Source organism: Bos mutus, chromosome 15 (genome assembly GCF_027580195.1).
Source record: "Bos mutus isolate GX-2022 chromosome 15, NWIPB_WYAK_1.1, whole genome shotgun sequence".
In the NCBI taxonomy this organism is placed as follows: domain Eukaryota; kingdom Metazoa; phylum Chordata; class Mammalia; order Artiodactyla; family Bovidae; genus Bos; species Bos mutus.
Window position 1 is genome coordinate 1,604,851 of NC_091631.1, and position 27,422 is coordinate 1,632,272.

General features: G+C 42.3%; 1 protein-coding gene across 4 annotated transcripts; it reads right to left on the minus strand.

The window, feature by feature from the left end:
- Positions 1-9,869: 9,869 nt before the first annotated feature.
- On the minus strand, positions 9,870-25,859 carry FAM111B (FAM111 trypsin like peptidase B). 4 transcript variants are annotated; one of them, XM_070383276.1, is made up of 3 exons: positions 22,945-25,337; positions 22,247-22,359; positions 9,870-13,693 (listed from the first exon to the last, which is right to left on the minus strand). In XM_070383276.1, exons 1-3 carry the CDS (start codon positions 23,114-23,116, stop codon positions 11,564-11,566), a joined length of 2,415 nt encoding a protein of 804 aa, XP_070239377.1. In that variant the 5' UTR covers positions 23,117-25,337; the 3' UTR covers positions 9,870-11,563. The 4 variants fall into 4 exon arrangements, with proteins under 4 accessions (XP_070239377.1, XP_070239376.1, XP_070239375.1 ...); XM_070383275.1 differs by having other exon boundaries at positions 22,247-22,362; XM_070383274.1 differs by lacking the exon at positions 22,945-25,337 and adding an exon at positions 25,354-25,859 and having other exon boundaries at positions 9,871-13,693.
- Positions 25,860-27,422: the final 1,563 nt, after the last annotated feature.

Here is a 27,422-nt window from a genome sequence, read left to right on the forward strand (position 1 = left end):
TGGTCAACACCGAAACTGTTAAGTCAACTCTTAACAATGTTTAAATCCTCACACCACCTTTGCAAAGTGGGGACAACTTTTAGCACCCCCATTTTGCAGAGGAAGAACCTGGCCCCAAGGCTTTTGCCTCTAGAACTTTCTTCCTTCCTATTGTTAGCTCAGTCTCCAGGATGCCACCCCACCTCTGTCCTTTCCCATCCAGTCTGTTCCACTTCGGGCAGTCCTCTCTCCATGACCCTCCATGCAGGGGATGAGATCAGTGCCCACAGCTTCCTCCCAGGAAAGTCCCGGGAGGCCTACTCAGGCATCCGCAACAACGGTGTCTCCTCGCCCTGGGTGGGGCCCTGCCTGTAGACAGAGACCTGGGGTCGGGGGGTGGGGGAACAGAGCTGGGGCAAAGATTGACATCCCCCACACCCAATGGCAACACTGCTGGGAAATGGCTTCCCAAGCCTCAGGTCTTTGGGGCAGAGCTTGAAGCCTTCTGGAAACTGGTTTTCCCTCTCTGGGAGCTGGAGGTGATAGCAGAGAGCTGTGAAGTGGGAGATCTGGGACGTTCTATCACCTGATCTTTTGAGACCCTTCTATTGCTCTGAAGGAGCCAGCCCTGGGATTGGTTTGGCCTCTTGGGGCTGACTCAGCCTTCTTTCAGTTTACTCATGACCTGCCTCACCCTCACTAGGTAGTTCAGTTCAGTCATGTCCGACTTTTTGCGACCCCACAGACTGCAGCACGCCAGGCCTGCCTGTCCATCACCAACTTCCAGGGCTTGCTCAAACTCGTGTCCGTCAAGTCGGTAGGTGGAGGAGGTCTTAAATACCCGTTTCTCCATCACTGGTGATACCCTGGATTACTGTAAAAATGGAAAGGGATTCTTGGATCAGAATTAAGGAATTTACTTACATTAACTTAGTAGTGTTGGTCACTCAGTCATGTCGGACTCTTTTGTGACCCCATGGTCTGTAGCCTGCGAGTCTCCTCTGTCCATGGAATTTTCTAGGCAAGAATACTGGAGTGGGTTGCCATTTCCTTCTCCAGGGGATCTTCCTGACCCAGGCAGGTTCCTTCCTTACTGTCTGAGCCACTAGGGAAGCCCAAATATAATTTAAGTGCTATGCAAATAGTTGAAGATGAGTGGCAAATTCAAGTTTTGCTTTTTGGAATTTCACAGATTTTTTTTTTTCCAAATATTTTCCATCCTTTGGTTCAATCTATGGATACGCAGATACATAAGACCGACTGTGTTTTCTTCATTCCAAATACCTGCAAAGTACTTCTGGCCCTGAAAAGAGTAGGCTGAGTCCTTAGATACATTTTAAGTTATATTACATATATAATATATTACATATTCGGAAGTTTCTTTTCCTCCTTAAACTTTGTTTTAATGGGTCCCCAAATTCTGTAACAGTTTTGGCCAAGCTGTCTCCATTAAAAAGTACTGATTCAAAACTTCCACGCACAAAGTACAGAGGCCACAAAACACCAACCTTAACTTTCCTTCCTAGCCTTTTTATAGTAGCAACAACAGCAAAGGCAGGCTGGTGTCAAAGCCAATTGTAGACATTTTCTATGCCCTGAGGGCTTCCCTGATAGCTCAGTTGGTAAAGAATCTGCCTACAATGCAGGAGACCTTGGTTTGATTCCTGGGTCGGGAAGATCCCCTGGAGAAGATATAGACTACCCAACCCAGTATTCTTGGGCTTCTCTTGTGGCTCAGCTGGTAAAGAATCTGCCTGCAATGTGGGAGACCTGAGTTCAATCCCTGGGTGGGGAAGATCCCCTAGAGAAGGGAAAGGCTACTCACTCCAGTATTCTGGCCTGGAGAATTCCATGGACTGTGTAGTCCATGGGGTCACAAAGAGTCAGACACGACTGAGCGACTTTCATTTCTATGCCCTGAAGCCTGGCAGTTAATGTATTTTACCACCCTCTCCTCCCTTGCAGGCAATAGTGGAAATAGCTGAACCACATTATTGGAGTGATAGACTCAATAGCCAGATTTCACGGTGAGTGGACGTCTTTTTGTTGTTGTTCAGTTGCTTGGTCGTGTCTGACTCTTTGTGACCCCATGCACTGCAGCATACCAAGCTTCCTTGTCCTTTACTGTCTCCTGGAGTTTGCTCAAACCCATGTCCATTGAGGTGGTCTTTTAGTTCTACTTAATTGTCCAGCTGACCAAACAAACAGAAAGGGCTGTAGCCAATATGCTCAATGAGGCTGGATGGACATGTGTTTCACCAGCAAGGTGTGGGCCATTTTCTGATCTTCCTTCTTTGCTGCCCTTGGCAAGGTTGGATGAAGTCCACGAGGATTGTGCAGCAAAGACAGGAAGGAGAGTGCTGGAGGAACCCCACCATAGGGGCCTCATCTTTAGCTGGTTTATATGGGGCTTCCCTGGGGACTCAGTGGTAGAGAATCTGCCTGCCAATGCAGGAGACTTGGGTTTACTCCCTGGGTCTGGAAGATCCCCCTGGAGAAGGAAATGGCAGTCCACTCCAGTATTCTTGCCTGGGAAGTCCCATGAACAGAGGAGCCGGGCGGGCTACAGTACATGGGGTCAGACACAACTGAGCGACTGAACAGCAACAAGATGGTTCCAGCACAATTATCTGTTGGGTTAGGTTTCCCATGAGCATGCTTTATGGGTTAGCTGTTCTGCATCTCTCATTGACCTGTGTCTAAGAACTATCCTAGGGTCTATGTGTCTGATTTCTGTATAACCCAGTGATAAGCTATACCTACAGTTTTCGTGGAGAATGTTACTAGAACCACTATTTGTCTGGCCCACTCAATTGGACCCATCTTTGGTTCAGAGGAAGGGGTAGTGTTCACAAGGCAGGTATGCGCAAGCAGTGGCACAGGACACTGAGAGAGGCGGTCTTCACTTGTGTACCAGTTGAAAAAAAAATAAGTCTGAGGATCTGATTCAGCTAATTTGGAGCTGCCCTGAATAATGTTCAGTGTAGATTTAGTTGCAACATCAGGATCATGTGATTTGCAATCTTTGAGTGTGGTTGCAGCAGGAGGAGCCTTGGGCTTCCAGGATTTGACAAGAGGGTCCACCGTTCTCAAAATGTCTTAAAGTATCCTTCTGGTTAAAGTTATAGTGCACTTTTTGTTGTGAAATTGTTCTTTTCAGTTTCAGTAAATACTAAAGCAGGAAATGTCAGCCCACATTGCCTGGCAGAGAAAGAATGAGTCAGATGTTGAGAGAACCTAATTCTCTGTTATTCAAGTAGTTGTTAGGAAAGAATGCTTGCCTGTTGAATAAGTACTTGGGCTCTCGGATTATTAGTAATTATAACCCAGTAAATAATTATCGTGTGTACCTCATGTTATTATTACTATTTACTTTGGACTGCCCCGTCTCTGCTGCTGCATATGAGCCTTCTCTGGTTGTGACCAGTAAATAATTATCGTGTGTATCTCACATTATTATTACTATTTATTTTGGGCTGCCCTGTCTCTGTTGCTGAGTGTGAGCATTCTCAGGTTACAGTAAATAATTATTGTGTGTATCTCACGTTATTATTACTGTTTACTTTGGGCTGCCCCGTCTCTGCTGCTGCGTGTGAGCCTTCTCTGGTTGTGATCAGTGGGGGCGACTTTCTAGTTGCAGGGTGTGGGCCTCTCACCGTGGTGGCCTGGGCACATGGGCTTGTTGCCATGCAAAACGTGGGATCTTCCCAGATCAGGGATCGAACTTGTGTCCCCTGCATTGGTAGGAGGCTTCTTAACCACTGGACCATCAGGGAAGTCTTCACATATTGGTATTAGATTGAAGAATATCATCACATTTTTCTCATCAAGTCTATCTCTCTGCCAATTTTCTTGATAGACTTCCCATAAAAGCTCTTTCAAGTCTAAGGTCTCATTTTTCTGTAGCAAATTTTGTCTTGTAAGGACAAAAAAAATGAGGCTTAGGATAATATAACCTTCCTCCAAAGAGACGTCGCCATTCATTCTGGGAGATGGCTGGGTGGGAGTCACTAACCTAACCTAGGCTGTGCTGTGTTGTGCTTAGTTGCTTCAGTCGTGTCTGACTCTTTGCAACCCCATGGACTGTAGCCCACCAGGCTCCTCTGTCCATGGGGATTCTCCAGGCAAGAATACTGGTGTGGGTTTCCACGCCATCTTCCAGGGATCTTCCCAACCCAGGAATCGAACCCAGGTCTCCTGCATTGCAGGTGGATCTTTATTGCTTGAGTCACCAGGGATCATCCAGGTTAGATCATCTTAACTTAGTTGGGGTCGAGAATGTTTTCCAACTTGAGTCCCTGTGAAGGTTGGGATATTTGGGGGACATTCTTATACTGACAGGCAACATTTTGTTCCCATATAAAATTCTGCAGTATTTACTAGACCCCCGACCACTTGATAGGCCTTAAATTCTAACTTTTGCCTCTGCTTCCCTCAGCTTCATGATTTGTTTCAAATGTCTGGTTAGCTAGTCAGATGCTCAACCATCTCCTCTGAAAATGGCAGGTGCCTCTAATGTAAAAGCAACATGAACAACAGAGCTCATCCTTTGAACCTATTTTCTCACTTGAATATTGGTCCTGTACTTCCTGCTTTCATAATGCTTTGATATCTTCACGCAAGTGTTTCCTATTTTTTGTCTATATTTTCAAGTTATTCAGTGTGCCTGCATGTGTATACAGGGTGGGAAGACTTGTTTGAATACCCATTCCACCAGTACCAGAATTCTAAGACTAATCTTTCATATTGCTAAATTCCAATAGCAGTTGAATTCAAAACCTCTCCTGTCTTATACGTGAAATTTAGAACCTTCATTTACAAAGGGTAAGCTTCCTAGAATTGGAGTTCCGGTATTTGGGAGGCTTCTAAGACTTGGAAAATATCAATCACTAACGTTGAGAGAAGACTCTACACATGGACATCACCAGATGGTCAATACCGAAATCAGATTGATTATATTATTTGCAGCCAAAGATGGAGAAGCCCTATACAGTCAGCAAAAACAAGACCAGGAGCTGACTGTGGCTCAGAGCATGAATGCCTCATTGCCAAATTCAGACTTAAATTGAAGAAAGTAGGGAAAACCACTAGACCATTCAGGTATGACTGAAATCATCCCTTACGATTATACAGTGGATGTGAGAAATAGATTCAAGGGATTAGATCTGAAAGACAGAGTGCCTGATGAAGTATGGATGGAGGTTCATGACATTGTACAGGAGACAGGGATCAAGACCATCCCCGAGAAAAAGAAATGCAAAAAAGGAAAATGGCTGTCTGAGGAGGCCTTACAAATAGCTGTGAAAAGAACAGATGAGAAAGGCAAAGGAGAAAAGGAAAGATATACCTATTTGAATGCAGAGTTCCAAAGAATAGAAAGGAGAGAAAAGAAAGCCTTCTTCAGTGATCAGTGCAAAGAAATAGAGAAAAACAATAGAATGGTAAAGACTAGAGATCTCTTCAAGAAAATTAGAGATACTAAGGGAACTTTTCATGCAAAGATGGGCACAATTAAGGACAGAAATGGTATGGACCTAACAGAAGCAGACAATGTTAAGAAGAGGTGGCAAGAATACACAGAAGAACTATACACAAAAGATCTTCATGACTAAGATAATCATGATGTGATCACTCATCCATAGCCAGACATTCTGGAATGTGAAGTCAAGTGGGCCTTAGGAAGCATCACTATGAACAAAGCTAGTGGAGGTGATGGAATTCCAGTTGAGCTATTTCAAATCCTAAAAGATGATGTGGTGCTGCACTCAATAGGCCAGCAAATTTGGAAAACTCAGCAGTGGCCATAGGTTGGAAAAGGTCAGTTTTCATTCTAATCCCAAAGAAAGGCAATGCCAAAGAATGTTCAAACTACCACACAATTGCCTTAATCTCACACGGTAGCAAAGTAATGCTCAAAATTCTTCAAGCAAGGCTTCAACAGTATGTGAACCGAAAACTTCCAGATGTTCAACCGGGGTTTAGAAAAGGCAGAGGAACCAGAGAACAAATTGCCAACATCCATTGGATCATTGAAAAAGTAAGAGAGTTCCAGAAAACCATCTACTTTTGTTTTATTGACTATGCCAAAGCCTTTGACTGTGTGGATCACAAGAAACTGTGGAAAATTCTTAAGAGATGGGAATACCAGACCACCTGACCTGTCTCATGTGAAGTGTGTGTACAGGTCACAAAGCAACAGTTAGAACTGGACATGGAACAACACACTGGTTCAAAACTGGGAAAGGAGTACATCAAGGCTGTATATTGTCAGCATGCTTATTTAACACATATGCAGAGTACATCATGAGAAATGCTGGGTGGGATGAAGCACAAGCTGGAATCAAGATTGCTGGGACAAATATCAATAATCTCAGATATGCAGATGACACCACCCATTATGGCAGAAAGTAAAGAAGAACTAAAGAGCCTCTTGATAAAAGTGAAAGAGGAGAGTGAAAAAGTTGGCTTAAAGCTCAACATTCAGAAAACAAAGATCATGGCATCTGGTCCCATCACTTCATGGCAAATAGATGGGGAAGCAATGGAAACAGTGACAGACTTTATTTTGGGGGGCTCCAAAATCGCTGTGGTAGGCAACTGCGGCCATGAAATTAAAAGATGCTTACTCCTTGGAAGAAAAGTCATGACCAACCTAGTTGGCATATTAAAAAGCAGAGACATTACTTTGCCAACAAAAATCCGTCTAGTCAAAGCTGTGGTTTTTCCAGTAGTCATGTCTGGATGTGAGAGTTGGGCCATAAAGGAAGCTGAGCACAGAAGAATTAATTGATGCATTTGAACTGTGGTGTTGGAGAAGACTCTTGACAGTCCCTTGGGCTGCAAGGAGATCCAACCAGTCCATCCTAAAGGAAATCAGTCCTAAATATTCATTGGAAGGACTGATGCTGAAGCTGAAACTCCAATACTTTGGGCACCTGATGTGAAGAACTGACTCATTTGAAAAGACCCTGATGCTGGGAAAGATTGAAGGCAGGAGAGGAAGGGGACGGCAGAGGATGAGACGATTGGATGACATCACTGACTCAATGGACATGAGTTTGGATAAACTCCAGGAGTTGGTGATGGACAGGGAGGCCTGGTGTGCTGCAGTCCATGGGGTTGCAAAGAGTCAGAAACGACTGAGCAATTGAACTGAATAGAATCTTGAATGACATTCTCTCTGCTGCTCTGCTTTGTCTTCTGGTAGGAGAAAGCTAACAGATTTCTCTCATGCCCTGTGCTTCACTGCAGTGGTCCTGTTAGTGTATTAGGGTTCCCCAGTAAAGCAGAACCAATAGGATTTGTACATATATTACAGGTAATTGGCTTATGAGATTATGTACAAATGCATGTATGCATTTAGTATGTTATTGGCTCACATGTTTGTGGAGGCTGGAAAGCCCCAACATCTGTAGGGTGAACCTGCAAACCAGAGACCTGGGATATCCCATGGTGTGCTCCAGTCAGCATCTGAAGTTCTGAGAACAAGGCAGTCTTGAGACCCAGGAAAAAACAATGTTTCAAGTCCAAAGGCAGGAAAAATCCAGTGTCCCAGTTCAAAGACAGTCATACAGGAAGAATTCTCTCCTAAATCGGGTGAGGGTCAGTCTTTTTGTTGTATTCAGGTCTTCAACTGATTGGACGAGGCCCACCCATATTAAGAAGGGCTATCTGCTTTAATCTTAATCTTATGCAAAATCACTCTCCCAGAAAAACCTAGAATAACGCTTGACTAAATATCCAGTCACCTTGTGGCCCAGTCAAGTTGACAATCAACGTTAACTGCCACACCAGATTTAAAGTTACTATGATCTGAAGGTAATTTGCAGAATATGTGAGAAAAAAGTTTTATGCAGAAAGAATTTTTAGAATTAAACTCCATCAACAAAAAAATAGGGGATATTTGTGGGAGAGCATTTTAAAGCTTAATTCAAAAAGATGGGAAATGATGTTGGCTTAGTACTTTGAAGTGGTATACTTTCCAGAGATTCTGTATTCAACATTCAGTTACAGGAAGCCAGTAGGATTTATACTAAATTTCATGATGCTAATGAAAATGAAGATCAGATACTGGCCCATTGTAAATATAACAGGAAGACCCAATATCCCTTGACACCACTTAGGAAGTAGAAAAAAGTCCAAACTGAATATAATCAACCCTCTAGATCTAACTACCAGTTTACAGGAAATAGAGGGAGTACAGCTACACATTCAGTGACACGATAGAGATGAAAGAGTGGAGTCCAGAATGTAGAATATTCTACAGGACACGTATGACCCAGTTTCTCCAATAAATAAATGTCCGAAAAAGAGAGATAGGAAGCGGGAATTTACACATTAAAAGCAACTTAAGAGACTTATATGACCAAATACAATGTGGAAACTGGATTCTGATTCAAACGATCCAGATGTGAAACAAACAAAAATTAACAAATTAAAGAGAAGTCAGGGGGAGGTATACACTGACTGAAATGATCACTATAATTTTATAAGCATGCTGATAGCAGTGTATCTATAGTAAAGATGCTGCTTAGCATTTTAATTGGGTAGTAGTCACTTGAGCAATGCATTTGTCAGAATTCACAGACCTGTACAGAAAAAAGATGTATTTTACTGTATATAAACCCTAACTTAATAAAACTACACATTGCAAAGAGAAGGAAATGCCACAGGAGAAAACAGACAGGAAAGAACACCCTGAAACAAAAAAAACTGGGGTTTTGAGTGACAATGGACAAGGCTGTTCCAACTCCAATGAGCAGTAACCAAGAGTTATAACATGAACTAGGTCGCGAAGAGTCAGACACAACTGAGCGACTTGACTTTCACTTTTCACTTTCATGCATTGGAGAAGGAAATGGCAACCCACTCCAGTGTTCTTGCCTGGAGAATCCCAGGGACGGGGGAGCCTGGCGGGCTGCCATCTATGGGGTCACACAGAGTCGGACACGACTGAAGCGCCTTAGCAGCAGTAGCAGCAGTCATAACTCAAATTCCCTACTGGAGCAGAGCATCCTGGCAATTCCTACAAAACATAATTTGATCATTGTTATGGGGTTGTAACTGCCAAATTTTCCATTATCCTCTTTTCTGAATAAAAATTTAAGTTCCTGGATTCTGGCCATACTCCACTCTGGTATATCAGGTGTGTGAGTAGCATGAGGAGGAATGGGCTGATATGTCTCTGGGCCATGAGGAGTGGCATTCAGGTGTGATGAAGAGAAACACGTTACCCAGCAATGCTGGACTATCTTGGAGAGTGAGTAGGTGTGCTTCATGTCATGGAAGGAAGTGTATATAAGGTACTAAGGGGGCTGAATGGGTAGGACTGTGATTAAGGTTGCTCAGTTCAGTTCAGTCACTCAGTCGTGTCCGACTCCTTGTGACCCCATGGACTGCAGCACACCAGGCTTCCCTGTCCATCACCAACTCCCAGAGTTTACTCAAACTCATGTCCATTGAGTCAGTCATGCCATCCAACTATCTCATCCTCTGTCATCCCCTTCTCCCGCCTTCGATCTTTCCCAGCATCAGGGTCTTTTCCAATGAGTCATTCTTCGCATCATGTGGCCAAAGTATTGGAGTTTCAGCTTCAGTATCAGTTCTTCCAATGAATATTCAGGACTGATACCCTTTAGGATAGACTGTTTGGATCTCCTTGCAGTCCAAGGGACTTTCAAGAGTCGTCTCCAACACCACAGTTCAAAAACATCAATTCTTCAGTGCTCAGCTTCCTTTATAGTCCAACTCTCACATCCAGACATGACTACTGGAAAAACCATAGCTTTTACTAGACAGACCTTTGCTGGCAAAGTAATGTCTCTACTTTTGAATATGCTATCTAGGTTGGTCATGACTTTTCTTCCAAGGAGCAAGCGTCTTAATTTCATGGCTGCAGTCACCATCTTCAGTGATTTTGGAGCCCCCCAAAATAAATAAGGCTGCTAGTTTACCCAATATCCATTTTCCTATCCTTCCACAGTATTAGAATTTAGGCTATGCATCTGGTCAAGTAGAACAAAGACAACATTTCACAGTCTGATTATAGTTTTAAAAAATTTTATACAATTTTAAAGGTTACACTCCATTTACAGTCATAAAATATTGGCTGTATTTCCTGTGTTGTACAATACATCCTGTGGTCTACCTCACATCCAGTAAGTACTGCACCACCGAACTGAAGTATTTAAAGTGATGCTTTAGATTGCTGAAAAGAAAAAAAGCCAATGAGAGAAAAGAAAATCAATGCTCATTTGAGCTCTAATATGTGTTTTGTACATCCACATGATTCTCTTAAAGTTTTTTTCTAATTGAGAAATTATATTCATTATACTTTAAAGAAACAGCCCCAAATGTTGAGTTGGCCAAAAAGTTTTTTTTTTTTTTTTTTTCACCAAGAACTTTACTGAATAATGTATTTACTGCCTTTTGCCATTTTTCAGGCAATTTTATAATATTTTCATCTTTTTGATCAAAGAACTGTTCCAGATGTCTTTTATAGTTTTCCAGGGAATTGAATTTTTTCCATTAAGAGAACTCTGTAAAGACCAAAACAAATGAACATCTGAAGTTGCAGTGTCTGATGAAGATGGTGGATGAATCAGAACTTCTCAGCTAGACTGTAACAATTTTTGCCTGTTTATCAAAGAAACATGCAGTCTGTGTCATCCTGATGTAAGAGGATGCACTGTCTGTTGACTAATTCCGGATACTTCGTGCAAGTGCTGCCTTCAGGTGGCCTAATTCAGAGCAGTACTTATTGGAATTAATCATTTGGTTTTCCAGAAGAAGCTCATAATAGAGGACACCCTTCCAGTCCCACCATACACACACATTACTTCTTAGGACAGAGACTGGCCTTTGGTGGGGTTGGTGGCAGTTCATTTCACTTGCTCCACGATCTCTTCCATTCCATACTATTGTACAGTATCCACTTTTCACCACCCATTACAATTTGTTTTAATGGAAAGTTTTTGTTAGGTGTCAGTAGAGAATTCCATATGGAAATGCAGTCAAGGTTTTTCTCGCTTAACTTATGTGGAACCCAAACATCAAAGTGATGAACATAACCAAGCTGGTGCAAATGATTTTCAATGCTTGATTCAGATATTTTGAGTATGTCAGCTATCTCCTGCGTGATATAACACTGATTGCTCTCAGTTAATGTCTAGATTGGATCACTATTAACATCAATTTGTCTATTAGATCATGGAGCATTGTCCAGTGAGAAATCTCCAGCACACAAATTAGCAAACCACTCCATACACTGCACAAATCTTTTAATTTCAATAGTTTTAACCTTACTTGAAATAATAAAGCATAATATGCCAACAATGTTTTCTTCTATCTTCAATATTAAAATGGCTACACAAAAATTCACTAATTTTGATGTTTTTTTAAAATGCCTGCTGATACAACAGCTGTCACAATATGAATACAATATAATGAAATTGTTTCAAATGAAGTTTAAGAAAACTAAGAACTACTAGAGCCATCATACAGAAAAAAAAAAAAACAAACCAACTTGTGGCCATCCCAATACTTTAAATCATTGGCATGTGTTTTTGAAAGCAGCATCCTTTTCCTAATATTGCATGGATTCAATCTGACTTTCTTGAAGTGACAGTTCTTGTTTGTTATCTTTCTCTTCATTGTGGCTCTCATTTTTCTCTTCTTGTAATAATTTGTACAAGTTCTCATCTTTCTGTTTAATATCACAAAGAATAGATTCCATAGAATAGCCAAATTCAATAAGGGCATAAGCCTTATTTACACGGCTATAAAAATGCCCAAAGCTGTGCATAGCAACCAACTTGCCAGATGCATTAAACACTGGGGAGCCAGAAGACCCACTAGAAAAATAAGTATCATAACTAAGTGTGTTAGTGCTCCACACCTCTGACAAGAAACTTCTCTGGGTAAACATAGGGAAAGCATTATAAATGTCTGAACAGGATCCTGGTACTACCCCATCTGAATAATGTTCTTTGTACCTCTCTAACCGTTGCTCTAGAGAAATCACAGAACAACCATCTATTTTCTTGATCTGGCCTTCTGGGTGACCAATTAAATAAAGTAAACCATCAGATGGTTGACGAAAAATCAGTTTTGACAGACCTGGAGGAAATCCATTTCCATTTTCACTCAGTTTTAAAATGGCATAATCTAGAGTTTCACCAGACACCATAAACCATGGCTCAAAGGAAAGCCAATCAACATCGTTAGGGCAGAACTCTTTATAAGCAAAAGTAACCTTTGCACATGTGCTTATTATATCTGGCCATGACTTTCGATCTGTACCTTCTCCCACGATGAGGTGTAAAACATGTCTACAGGTGAAAATAAAACCATCGTTGAAAACAAAGCAAGTAGCATTGCCTGTGTTTCCATTATTGTCCCATTTCATGAATCCAACTGACTTACTAAGATGAACAAGACGTTCACAGATTGCAACTGAAACAGAATTTTCAGTCACTTTTCCAAAGTAATGTTTATACATGCTGAATTGTTTAGACGTTGTCAGTTTCATTCTCTCCCGTTCTTCCTGAAAATACTTTTGTATCCGAAGTGCTTCTTTATTAAAATTTGGATACTGATGCATCATAACTTTATTCAATATTTGTAAATTCTTTACCCAGAGATTAGTTGTCTCCCTTTGGATTGCCAGAATAGCATATTGCCTACCTAGAGAGGGCCTTCGCCTAACTCGTGTGATTTTTCTCCGAAGTCTTTTGTAGAGATTATTATTGTAATAACGTTTAATTTCGGAAATGGACCGGCGTGTCTTATGTTTAATATCAAGCCCTAGACTCTCACATGGGAGAATTTTTTCTCTGTTGTGTTCTACATCTTCAGTTTCTCCATCTTTCTCTGGTTCATGGGCTTTGCTCTTAGACTGTGTTAAAGCCTGCAGACTGATATCTGCAGTGGCATTTTCATCTTCTGGTTTAATTTTTCTATGGGTACATTTCTTGATAGACAGTTTTTTAAGAATTTCCAATTCTAAGACTTTTCCAGATACTATATCCACAATGGACTGTTTTCCATAAACGTTTTTGTGATCTCTTAGTGTCCATTCAAGTGTGTCTAGATTTGAGAGAAATCGGCCATCATTGCAAAGGGCTTCTTTGATAGTCTCACCTTTCAAGGCATAGACACAAAGTGTAGTTCCTCGTTCATGAAGTTCATTAATCTTAACAATCTTCTTTTTGGTCTTCCCAATAGCAACAACGTGAAAAAGAATGCATTCAGTGTCTGGATTTTTACATGGGCGTAATACCTGATCATCTTTCTGGTTACTCCTTCTTTGACCAAATGTTATTTTCAAATGGGAACCACTAGGTAGGCATCTGAGAGGCATTCCTAAATTTATATACGCTTTTATTGTTTCTTCTTCATAAACAATGATGTTCTTCTTTACATGTTTCTTCATCCTTTCACTGAAATGGTCATCAGCACTCAGAACTGAATAGATATTCTCATTGGGCCCACCAAATGCTGTAAACACACTATGGTCTAACTTCCTGAGGCGTTCATTCAAACTAAAGGTGAAAAGACATTTCTCACTGGTGCTCACGTGTGGGTTCTGTCGTTCAGAGGATGTTTCCTGCTCAATGACTTCACTTTTAACTTTAATGGTGCTGTTACGTTCTCGTATGTCAGACAGAGACTGATCAACAGGTGTGCCAGGACATGCCTCCTCTATGACAGTATCCTTAGAAAAGGAAAGATTAAAAATTTAGTAAGGATCACCTTTAATAATAATGTCCCATGCCTTTTGAATTATAAAATCAAAATATACCATGCTGCATATGAGTTCATGTTTCACTAAGCAGTCTGTCAGTGCTTTTGCATATCATTAAACAACCTTTGAAAACATAATTTGAAGGGCTATATGATAGTTCACTGTACAATAGTTTCTAATCCATTCTTCTGTTGCTGGCTATTTAGATTATTTCTAATTTTTTTACTATTCTAAATATGACAAACTTTTCTATACACAAAACGTTTTGTCTAAAGTCTTAAAATATTTTCCTATGCTAGATTCCCAGCAGCGGAAATAGATTATAAATGTACTTCACCACGTACACTGCCAAACTGCTTTCTCGGAAGGTCACATCAATTCCCCCTCCCCGTTCTTTCCTTATTGCCCAAGGAAATCAGTATTATGGTTAATTCTTCAAAAGGATTTGAGTACTACCATTTTAAAGGTTTGGTAACTGGGAGATATAGCTTGACTTTTTTTTTTACATTTATATGTATTTACTTACTAACAAAGCTGGTTTAACATATCACTTGGACATTTGAAGTACCACCTTTTAAAAAATTCCTGTGAAATATTTACTGTCCAGTTTATTCTGTACATGGTATCAACAGCACTAAGGAAAGATACTAACATGATTAATGAATCACAGGATTGGACAGATATACAAATCCATATTAAAAACATATTATACAATCAGTTGGAAATCGCCTAGGAAAAAGTATTTTGATAATCTGCTGGCAACAGATTCTTTAGGGACATATACGTATAGTGGCTCAGATGGCAAAGGAACTGCCTGCAATGCAGGAGACAAGGGTTCAATCCCTGGGTTGGGAAGATACCCTGGAGAAGGAAATGGCAACTCACTTCAGTATTCCTGCCTAGAGAATTCCATGGATAGAGGAGCCTGGTGGGATACAGTTCATGGGGTCGCAGAGTTGGATAGGACTGAGCAACTAACACACACATATAAGTAGCATAGTCTTTAGCTTTGTCTGTTTTTGATTTTTGCATAAATGCATCTTTTGAATGTGTCTTCTTTTTTTTTTTTTTAGTTTTATTTACTTATTTTACTTTACCATATTGTATTGGTTTTGCCATACATTGACTTGAATCTGCCATGGGTGTACATGAGTTCCCCATCCTGAACGCCCCTCCCACCTCCCTCCCCATCCCTTCTCTCTGGGTCATCCCAGTGCACCAGCCCCAAGCACCCTGGATCATGCATTGAACCTCGACTGGTGGTTCATTTCACATATGATAATTTACATGTTTCAATGCCATTCTCCCATACCATCCCACCCTCACCCTCTCCCACAGAGTCCGAAAGACTGATCAATACATCTGTGTCTCTTTTGCTGTCTCACATACATGAATATGTCTTCTGCGATTTGTTTCACTATTTTTTTGACGTTCTTTCCAGTTGATGGAGCTTTAAATTCACTTTCACAGTTAAATAGAATCCACTGAAGAAATTAACTGGTTATGTGCATTTCAGTTATTTCTAGTTTTTTTTTTTTTTTCTACCAACTACAGTAGTACAGTTCTGCTGTGAATATCTATTAATATGTTTCCTGGTGCACACGTGCAAGAGTGTCTCTTGGGAATAGATTAGGAGCTGAATTGCTCAACATCTGGAATACACATACTCACCATTATTAAATACTGTCAAATGATTTACTAAATGGTTGTACCACTTTACACCTCTACCAGTGGGAAATGGGAGTTCTCACTGCCTCCACATCCTTATTAAAACATGGTACTGCCCAACTGTTAAAGTTTGCCAATCTTGTGAATGTGAAATGACATCTTTCAAACAAATTTTCACTAGGGTATAGTTGATTTGCAATGTTGTGTTAATTTCAGGGGTACAGCAAAGCTAATCACGTATCAGTTCAGTTCAGTCGCTCAGTCGTGTCCGACTCTTTGCGACCCCATGAATCAGCACGCCAGGCCTCCCTGTCCATCACCAACTCCCAGAGTTCACTCACACTCATGTCCATCGAGTCAGTGATGCCATCCAGCCATCTCATCCTCTGTTGTCCCCTTCTCCTCCTGCCCCCAATCCCTCCCAGCATCAGAGTCTTTTCCAATGAGTCAGCTCTTCGCATGAGGTGGCCAAAGTACTGGAGTTTCAGCTTTAGCATCATTCCTTCCAAAGAAATCCCAGGGCTGATCTTCTTCAGAATGGACTGGTTGGATCTCCTTCCAGTCCAAGGGACTCTCCAGAGTCCTCTCCAACACCACAGTTCAAAAGCATCAATTCTTCGGCGCTCAGCTTTCTTCACAGTCCAACTCTCACATCCATAAATGACCACTGGAAAAACCATAGCCTTGACTAGACGGACCTTTGTTGGAAAAGTAATGTCTCTGCTTTTCAATATGCTATCTAGATTGGTCATATCTGTCCTTCCAAGGAGTAAGCGTCTTTTAATTTCATGGCTGCAGTCACCATCTGCAGTGATTTTGGAGCCCAGAAAAATAAAGTCTGACACTGTTTCCACTGTTTCCCCATCTATTTCCCATGAAGTGATGGGACCAGATGCCGTGATCTTTGTTTTCTGAATGTTGAGTTTTAAGCCAACTTTTTTACTCTCCTCTTTCACCTTCATCAAGAGGCTTTTTAGTTCCTCTTCACTTTCTGCCATAAGGGTGGTGTCATCTGCATATCTGAGGTTATTGATATTTCTCCCGGCAATCTTGATTCCAGCTTGTGCTTCTTCCAGCCCAGCATTTCTCATGATGTACTCTGCATGTAAGTTAAATAAGCAGGGTGACAATATACAGCCTTGACGAACTCCTTTTCCTATTTGGAACCAGTCTGTTGTTCCATGTCCAGTTCTAACTGTTGCTTCCTGACCTGCATACAAATTTCTCAAGAGGCAGGTCAGATGTTCTAGTATTCACATCTCTTTCAGAATTTTCCACAGTTTATTGTGATCCACACAGTCAAAGGCTTTGGGATAGTCAATAAAGCAGAAATAGATGTTTTTCTGGAACTCTCTTCCTTTTTCGATGATCCAGCAGATGTTGGCAATTTGGTCTCTGGTTCCTCTGCCTTTTCTAAAACCAGCTTGAACAACTGAAAGTTCACGGATCACGTATTGCTAAAGCCTGGCTTGGAGAATTTTGAGTATTACTTTACTAGCATGTAAGGTGAGTGCAATTGTACAGTAGTTTGAGCATTCTTTGGCATTGCCTTTCTTTGGGATTGGAATGAAAACTGACCTTTTCCAGTCCTGTGGCCACTGCTGAGTTTTCCAAATTTGCTGGCATATTGAGTGCAGCACTTTCACAGCATCATCTTTCAGGATCTGAAATAGCTCAACTGGAATTCCATCATGTATACATACATATATATCCGCTCTTTTTGTTAAGATTCTTTTCCCATATAGACCATTACACAGCACTGAGTATAATTCCCCATGTATACAGCAGGCTATTATTAGTTATCTACTTTATATATGTGCTTAGTCGCTTAGTCAAATCCGACTCTTTGCAATGCCATGGACTGTAGCCCACCAAGCCCCTCTGTCCAAGGGGATTCTCCAGGCAAGAATACTGGAGTGTGTTGCCATGCCCTCTGCCAGGGGATCTTCCCAATCCAGGGATTGAACCCGGGTCTCCTGAACTGCAGGCATATTCTTTACTGTCTGAGCCACCAGGGAAGCCCAACTTTATATATAGTAGTGTGCATATGTCACTCCAAATCTCCCAATTTATCCCTCCCCTGAAATGGCATCTTATTGGTAGTTTAATAAGTTTAATAACTTCTGCCTGTTCATGTCTTTTACCCATCTTTCTATTGGATTATTTTTCATTATTGAAAGTACTTTGTATATCCTGGACACATATTATTTATTCATCATATGTATTAAAAATGTATTCTCTGAGTTTGTGGACTTCCCAGGTGGCTCAGATGGTAAAGAATCTGCCTGCAGAGCAGGAGACCCAGGTTGGATTCTTGGATTGGGAAGATCCCCTGGAGAAGGAAATAGCAACCCACTCCAGTATTCTTGCCTGGGAAATCTCATGGACAGAAGTGCCTGGCAAGCTACAGCCCTTAGGGTCACAAAGAGTAGGACACGACTCACTTTCTTTCACTTTCTAAGTTTGTGGATTGCTTTTCGTATCAGTTCAGTTCAGTTCAGTCACTCAGTCGTGTCCGACTCTTTGAGACCCCATGAACTGCAGGACACCAGGCCTCTCTGTCCATCACCAACTCTTGGAGTTCACTCAAACTCAAGTCCATCAAGTCGGTGATGCCATCCAGCCATCTCATCCTCTGTCGTCCCGTTCTCCTTCTGCCACCAATCCCTCCCAGCATCAAAGTCTCTTCCAATGAGTCAACTCTTCACATGAGGTGGCCAAAGTACTGGAGTTTCAGCTTTAGCATCAGTCCTTCCAAAGAACACCCAGGACAGGTCTCCTTCAGAATGGACTCGTTGGATCTCCTTGCAGTCCAAGGGACTCTCCAGAGTCTTCTCCAACACCACAGTTCAAAAGCATCAATTCTTCGGCACTCAGCTTTCTTCACAGTCCAACTCTCACATCCATGCATGACCAGAGGAAAAACCATAGCCTTGACTAGATGGACCTTTGTTGGCAAAGTAATGTCTCTGCTTTTCAATATGCTATCTAGGTTGGTCATAACTTTCCTTCCAAGGAATAAGCGTCTTTTAACTTCATGACTGCAACCACCATCTGCAGTGATTTTGGAGCCCAGAAAAATAAAGTCTGACACTGTTTCCACTGTTTCCCCATCTATTTCCCATGAAGTGGTGGGACTGGATGCCATGATCTTCGTTTTCTCAATGTTGAGCTTTAAGCCAACTTTTTTACTCTCCACTTTCACTTTCATCAAGAGGCTTTTGAGTTTCTCTTCACTTTCTGCCATAAGGGTGGTGTCATCTGCATATCTGAGGTTATTGATATTTCTCCCGGGAATCTTGATTCCAGCTTGTGTTTCTTCCAGTCCAGCATTTCTTATGATGTACTCTGCATATAATTTAAATAAGCAAGGTGACAATATACAGCCTTGACGTACTCCTTTTCCTATTTGGAACCAGTCTGTTGTTCCATGTCCAGTTCTAACTGTTGCTTCCTGACCTGCATACAAATTTCTCAAGAGGCGGATCAAGTGTTCTGGTATTCACATCTCTTTCAGAATTCTCCACAGTTTATTGTGATCCACACAGTCAAAGGCTTTGGCATAGTCAATAAAACAGAAGTAGATGTTCTTCTGGAACTCTCTTGCTTTTTCCATGATCCAGCAGATGTTGGCAATTTCATCTCTGGTTCCTCTGCCTTTTCTAAAACCAGCTTGAACATCTGGAAGTTCATGGTTCATGTATTGCTGAAGCCTGGCTTGGAGAATTTTGAGCATTACTTTACTAGCATGTGAGATGAGTGCAATTGTGCAGTAGTTTGAGCATTCTTTGGCATTGCCTTTCTTTGGGATTGGAATGAAAACTGACTTTTTCCAGTCCTGTGGCCACTGCTGAGTTTTCCAAATTTGCTGGCATATTGAGTGCAGCATTTTCACAGCATCCTCTTTCAGGATTTGAAATAGCTCAACTGGAATTCCATCACCTCCACTAGCTTTGTTCATAGTGATGCTTTCTAAGGCCCACTTGACTTCACATTCCAGGATGTCTGGCTCTAGGTGAGTGATCATACCATCATGATTATCTCGGTCATGAAGATCTTTTTTGTACAGTTCTTCTGTGTCTTCTTGCCACCTCTTCTTAATATCTTCTGCTTCTGTTAGGTCCATATCATTTCTGTCCTTTATTGAGCCCATCTTTGCATGAAATGTTCCCTTGGTATTTCTAATTTTCTTGAAGAGATCTCTAGTCTTTCTCATTCTGTTGTTTCCCTCTATTTCTTTGCATTGATCGCTGAGGAAGACTTTCTTATCTCTCCTTGCTATTCTTTGGAACTCTGCATTCAGATGCTTATATCTTTCCTTTTCTCCTTTGCTTTTCACAGCTATTTGTAAGGCCTCCTCAGACAGCCATTTTGCTTTTTTGCATTTCTTTTCCATGGGGATGGTCTTGATCTCTGTCTCCTGTACAAGGTTATGAACCTCCGTCCATAGTTCATCAGGCACTCTATCAGATCTAGTCCCTTAAATTGATTTCTCACTTCCACTGTATAATCATAAGGAATTTGATTTAGGTCATACTTGAATGGTCTAGTGGTTTTCCCTAACTTTCTTCAATTTAAGTCTGAATTTGCCAATAAGGAGTTCATGACCTGAGCCACAGTCAGCCCCCGGTCTTGTTTTTGCTGACTGCATAGAGCTTCTCCATCTTTGGCTGCAAAGAATATAATCAATCTGATTTCGGTGTTGACCATCTGGTGATGTCCATGTGTAGAGTCTTCTCTTGTGTTGTTGGAAGAGGGTGTTTGCTATGACCAGTGTGTTCTCTTGGCAAAACTCTATTAGCCTTTGCCCTGCTTCACTCCATATTCCAAGCCCAAATTTGCCTGTTACCCCAGGTGTTTCTTGACTTCCTACTTTTGCATTCCAGTCTGCTATAATGAAAAGGAAATCTTTTTTGGTTGTTAGTTCTAAAAGGTCTTGTAGGTCTTCATAGCACCATTCAACTTCAGCTTCTTCAGCATTACTGGTTGGGGCATAGTCTTGGATTACTATGATATTGAATGGTTTGCCTTGGAAACAAACAGAGATCATTTCTGAGATTGCATCCAAGTACTGCATTTCGGACTCTTTTGCTGACCATGATGGCTACTCCATTTCTTCCAAGGGATTCCTGCCCACAGTAGTACGTATAATGGTCATCTGAGTTAAATTCACCCATTCCAGTCCATTAGTTAGCTGATTCCTAGAATGTCGACGTTCACTCTTGCCATTTCCTGTTTGACCACTTCCAATTTGCCTTGATTCATGGACCTAACATTCCAGGTTCCTATGCAATATTGCTCTTTACAGCATCGGACCTTGCTTCTATCACCAGTCACATCCACAACTGAGTATTGTTTTTGCTTTGGCTCCATCCCTTCATTCTTTCTGGAGTTATTTCTCCACTGATCTCCAGTAGCATATTGGGCACCTACCGGCCTGGGGAGTTCCTCTTTCAGTATCCTATCATTTTGCCTTTTCATACTGTTCATGGGGTTCTCAAGGCAAGAATACTGAAGTGGTTTGCCATTCCCTTCTCCAGTGGACCACATTCTGTCAGACCTCTCCACCATGACCCGCCCGTCTTGGGTGGACCCACACAGCATGGCTTAGTTTCATTGAGTTAAACAAGGCTGTGGTCTGCGTGATTAGATTGGCTAGTTTCCTGTGGTTTGTGTGTCTGCCCTCTGATGCCTCTCACAGCACCTACTGTTTTACCTGGGTTTCTCTTACCTTGGACATGGGGAAGAAGCTATTAGGTGGCATCAATACTGCTAGTATACAGACCACACTTTGAGAAGGACAGAGTTCCTTAACCTAGAGTAGCAGTTTGCAACTTTCTGCAATGATGGAAATTTTCTATATCTGCTTTGTTCAATATGGCAGCCATGAGCCACATATGGCTTCTGAGCACTTGAAATGTGGTTAGTGCAAAAGAAAATTAATTTTAAATTTCATTTACCTTTAATCCAATGAATCATTTTTGTTATTTCAAAGTTAGATGATTTTCCCCTGACAAAATGTTTTTACTGATATAGTCTACTGTGATCTTGTACTAAATCGTATTCCCAGTATTACTTGCCTACTATGTTCTTGAATTCTCCTTACATACATACCATCAAATCTAGCTATACGATTCCTCAAATAGGTTTGCCTGTGTACATGACTTTACCCAGACTATTCCCTTATACTTGATCCACCTACCTTGTGAAATTGTGGCCATTCTTTAAGATATTTCTCACATGACATAACTTTAATTTCTTGAGTCTCAATTAAACACTCTTTTCTCTGCACTCTAAAAGCAGTTGTTTATATTTTGATTTAGTATTACTATTTTGCGTACTTTGAGTACAACCGCGTGTTGGTCCAAAATTGCGTTCTGAAGTCTGATTGCCTGGGTTAAAATCCTTGCTCTGAAGTCCATTACTTTTGCAATTTTAAGAAAAGTGAGGGTCAGTTTCTCTATTTAGGGATGATAATTTCTATTGCAAAGAGTTTTATTAAATGTTAAAGGAGATAATCCACAGGAAGTGACAAGCCTAATTCCAAGTACTCAGTAATTTCTCAGTACATATTAACTACCTTATTATTTTTGCCCATCTATATTTCCAATGATACTGAATGTCTATACTGTCACCTTGCTGTTTAACAAGGTATTCTTTGCTTTGTTAATTCATATACTATCATTTTGTTTTTACACAAACACTTATATATATGATCTCCCTAAATATATTTTAAACAATACATGAGAAGGGGTTATAATTGCCATTCTTTATACACTTATCCCCTTCAAGGATCCTAAGACAGTTCTATAGTTAGAGTGCCATTCCAGCAAAGTTGTTTAGAAGTACACACACCTTTGATGCTTCAGGTCTGGTACTCTGGTCATTTCCTGTAGCACTGAATGATGTATTCTCTTCAGTCTTTATGAAATTCATGATGAGTCCCAAGAGAATATGACTTTCTTCCACTACTGGCCAAGAAAGAGAAACAGGATTGAATTTACCAACCCCTTAATGACTAAAACAATAAAACACAACATATATGAAATAGTAAGTTTCAAACACTGGTTATCAGGCAGGGCAAAACAGTGATCTCTGACCCCTAAGAGAGAGAGAGAGAAATCGGAGGTAGGACCTACAGACATCTACCTTGCTGCCTGGGGAGCATCTCCAGGCTGTATCTCAGGGAAGGGAGACACAAGCAGAGCCTGGCACTTTCCCCAAGTGGAGAAGACAAGCTAAGAGTCCTGGTGGGGCCAGGAGGCTGGAGTTTGTAGGGCTAGAGTACTAGAGAGCTACAGCTACACAGAGTGTTAGAGATCTGTAGTGGGCACTGCCGGGGTCCAGCCCCGGCTGATCCAGGGAGTTCGAAGCGGGGATGGCGTCGGCGAGGATCAGGATACAATAGCTTCAATTAGATATTAATTAAAGATGTAAAGAGTAATAGAATGAGGATAGCTCAGTAGGAAAATTCAGTGGAGAAAAGAGGCTGAGTAGCTTGGTTTACGCGGGAATCCAGTAAAACTTCAAGACAAGAAGCTTGCACCACTTACATAGGCCGCAGGCGTCCTTCCGTTCTCCCAAAGGGGAGGAGACACTGAGGCCTCCCCGGTCGGATCTTAGAAGCCCAGGCATAATTAGTAAGCATGGCGGGTTCCGCACTCCAGATGGAGACTCAGCCAGAGTGAGAGAGAGAGAGAGAGAGAGAGAGAGAGAGAGAGACATGGGGAGACCAGTCTTTCAAGGAACTGATCCCAATTCTTTATTTTCCATGGTCTACTTTTATACACTGAGATGTTAAGCAAAAGTCACGCGGGGTCAGCAGTCCTGACTTTTATCAAAGTCAGGTGCTTCGTACAAATGTATACAGAGGTCTTAGGGGTGTTACATCATCTTCTGGCCAGGGGGCCTGCTGACAATTTATGACCCTCTCCTTGTGACAGCAGTCAGTCAACCAGGACACTTATTTTTCCAGGGGTGATTATTCTTAAAACAGACGCCACCCAAATAAAGTTACATTCCTATAGGGTAAGGGTGTAGTGGGTTTTAGTTAAGGAAAGAATTTACTTAGCCTAAGGTCTACCGTGATTAATATCAAAGGTTAATACTTATTTCTTCTATATATTCATTAATGTGTGTAAGGGCAAGGGATGTGGAGACTTAGCAGTAAACATTGGCTCAACAAATGAAAAACCCTTCACCAATACAATTTCTAATCATCCCACTATACTTATACTAATGGTTTTCTAACTTTTCTAAGGAACCTGTTTTTAGAAGGTTTAAAGCATCTCGTGCCTCTCCCGGTTGGGAGGCTGTGAGCAATCACATGTGGCTGGACAAGCCTGTCAGGTAGGCTAGAGAACCTTCAGAGGAGTTTGTAAGTTAAAACACTCTTGTCACACCCAGGAGTTTTTATTAACTGGAGCTCTAAGTTAACTCCTTCTCCGAAAGAGGTGGTGGGGGACAGCCCCCTGTAAAGTCAGAGGTGTAGGTGAGGGCACAAAGTAGTAAAGTAGGCAGGCTCTGGTTATGGGGGTAGATGCTCAAGGATTTCCAGGGGGACTCTTGAGGCTTGATCCCACCTTTGCGTATGTCAAGCCTCCTTCCTCATGACCTTTGCCACAGGCGGAGTGCCTCCCACCGGCTCCCCGCAGGGCACCCCTGAAATTTCAGCTGACTAGCGGTCTGTTTCTCACACTCAACTGAGAACAGTTTCTGTTTCCCACACTCAGCTGAGAATAGTTTCTGTTTCTCATGCTCAGCTGACAATAATTTGTGTTCCCAGAAGTCAAACTGGAAAACTTCATAATTCATAACATATTAGGTATTGACAAAAGTATTAGCCATAGACCAAAGACTGCTCTGGTCCCACCTGACAAAATTTAAAAGCAAGCTTTGGAAGCGTAACACTTTTCCACTAACACAATTAGAACAAAGCTCAAAAATGCTGATAGGAATAGAAACATTTCTAGCGCTCATATATGTGAAATTGACAAAGTTTGATATCCAGTACAATTCTGAGGCATAAAAAGAAGCAGAAAAATAATACCCACAATGAGGAGAGAAGTCAATGAACAGAAACATATCCAGAAGTGACTCAGATGATAGAACTAGTAGACAAGAACATTAAAATGGTTATTATCTTGGATATCTGGCCAAAGTGACAGGGACCTGACTTGCCCTTCAGTCTGAAAGCAAAAGAAGACAATAAGCTAAACAGATGGAACAAGAATTTGCAAGGAACTAGACATCATGCAGTTCGTGGCAGTGACAAATGAAGGGCATCCTGTGATGACTCCAGCTGACTGCCTTGAGAGATTCCAGGCCAGGGCGCCACGAGGGGCAGCCAGGCAGGGCCCGTTGGCATTCCTGACTTGAGGAGACAGCTGAGAGACCAAGGTGGCAGGAGTTCAAAAGACACAGAAAAGAGAGACCTGCACAGAGGGAAGTCCGGATAGATGAACACTCCGAGGCATTCAGCTGAGAACTGATCACAACAGCAACGGAAGAAGTACCCGGGGCCAGGAGAGAACCTCCACAATCCACCAAACCTCCGCGAGGTGATACTCCTTTTAGAAATCTCAGTTTCCTCATTTGTAAATTAAGGAGCTCGGCTGAAAGTTGTATTGGTCCTGAGAATTCTCCCCTCTGAATTTTTTTTTTTTTTTTTAAAGAAGAAGAAGATACCTGAATCCCATCCTCACTACGCTTGGGATGCAGTTATGGGAATCTCCACTATTAAATCAACTTTAACCACCACCACCACCCTTCCACGCCCAAGGCACACAAACGTTAACTGGAATAGCTCCCTAGGCTATCTGGAAGTGTCCTTCCAGGTGTAAAACTCTTGACCTTTGAACCTGGGGAGGGGGTTACCACAAGAGAAAACTGCTTATGCCCCCTCCCTCCAAAATTTTCTTGGATCTGGGCTGAGATCCTTCTAACTGGCGCCCTTGACAAACCTGCGCCTCGCCGCCCCAAGAACTCCACGTCCTCCTCAAGATCAGAGGAGCCGCTCACAGAAGCGGAGAATCTGCCCCGGCGGTGAGGGTGATGGCGGGACAGGGATCCGCGATCCAGGCTGCGAGGACGGCGCTCGGAGGAAACTCTTCCCGCGCGAAAGTTATCCCCCTGCAGAAGCCGATTGGCCGAGCCACTGAGAGCGGCGGCCAGAAAGGGTGGAAGCGGACCCGGTGGCGGGGCGGTTCGCGCGTCATGAGGGCACCGCCTCCAGCCGGTCCATTCGCGCGAGACCCAGCGCTCTTGCCACAGTCCGCGTCCTTGTTCCGGGTCGGGCTTCGAGCCGTCCTGTCCCTTCATGCAGCCCGCCCCCGCGTCCGCTGCTGTCAGGAGCGGGCGGAGTCGGCGGACTCACCCGTCCCCGCAGGGCCGGTTACATGAAGGCTGCGCGGAGCGCGGGGCAAAGCGCTTGGCCTCCGGAGCCGCGAGGCCAATAGCGCGGCCCGGCGGCGCAGGGAGCTCGGCCGTCACGGCTCTTCGGCCACTGTCGGGCGGCCGGCGGCTGTGGACTGGGCTCTGGAGAGGCTCCCCACCCAGCCCGTGGGGACGTCGGCGCGGTGAGCTTCGTCAGCTTCCAGCGCAGAAATGGTCCAAAGCAGGCAGTCGAGTTTCTGTCTCTAACAAAGGAGCCAGCTTAGCTTAGAACTTGTTGCAACACGGATCCTCCAGCCAGGAGGAAGAGCCCAGCTCTCCTGGTTCCCAGGCCCTGCATGGGTACATGCAGAATTTTCCAGTCCCAAGGGAGGGCTCCAGAACTAGGCGTTTCCAAACTGACGACCAAAGCAGGGGCTTGAGAAAACATCGTACAGTTTAAGAAACAATAGGAGGGGATGCCTTCACTATTAGGTGCTGTTTTGGAAAGGCTGGTCAGAGAAGGGGAGAACACAGTTGATACGTGAAGATGGTGACAACTCGTTTGAAATAGATGTTTATGTAAAAGTCGATGATATTGGAATAGTACTGAAAGCTTTTCCTAACTTGGCTTAATGTAAAATATATACAGAGAAACTATAATCACTGCTTAAATTCCAGGTACTCAGTGGGATTTGGAGAGAGTAAACTTTAGAAGTGTTACTGTAAAAAGCTAGAAGAAAAGAAGAGAAAAACTATGAGAGTTTCATCAAATCGCTGTTATTCCTTACATCATCTTAGAGCATACAGGTGACTGATAGTAACATACGTAGATGGAGAATGAATTATTGCACAAGGGACTTACAGATTCTCTTATCTTTGTAGACCCTGAGGATGTTAAAAACTTGTAAAAAGGAAGCAGTAGAGAATGGTGCTATTGAAGTTGCCTGACATTTCTAGGGACAGAGAATTTGTCCTGGAAAGGAACATACCTTAAGGAGCACATGTATTTGTCATTACCACTAAGTACCTTGTGGGCTGGATTTTATTATAAATTGAAGATTTATTCTAACAGTTTGAAACAAGGGTGCGATATAACCTGACTTTTAAAAAAAACCACTGGCAGCTGTGTGGACCAAAAACTCTAGGGGGCAAGAGTGGATGCAGATGAAGAAAGCAATTAGGAGGAGGCTCGTCCAACTTTCCACCAATGTGGGAGGCACAGCTTGACTGGTATTGAGGTGTGAATACTGGTTGGATTCTACATGTATTTATTTATTTATTTATTTTTTTGGCTGCACTTCAAGGGGTGGGGGAATCTTAGTTACCTGACCAGGGATTGGATCCATGCCCCCTTCAGTGGAAACCTAGAGTCCACTGAGTAAATGGAGGAAGTCCCTGTATATATTTTGAAGGACAAACCCATATGCTTTGTGTACGGATGGAGGGAGTTCAAGAAACAAGAGAAAAAGAGGGTTCAGTCATGATTTCTGGGCTTTTGACTTGAGTAAATGGAGTAAGGATAAAGTCTCCCTTAACTGGTGTGAGAAATCCAGGGAAGGAGTTGCTGCCGGCGTGTGTGTCTCTGAATTCTACTTTTGACATATTGACTTAGAGATACTAATCCACTCCAACTGAATGACGAGTGAAATGAAAGAAT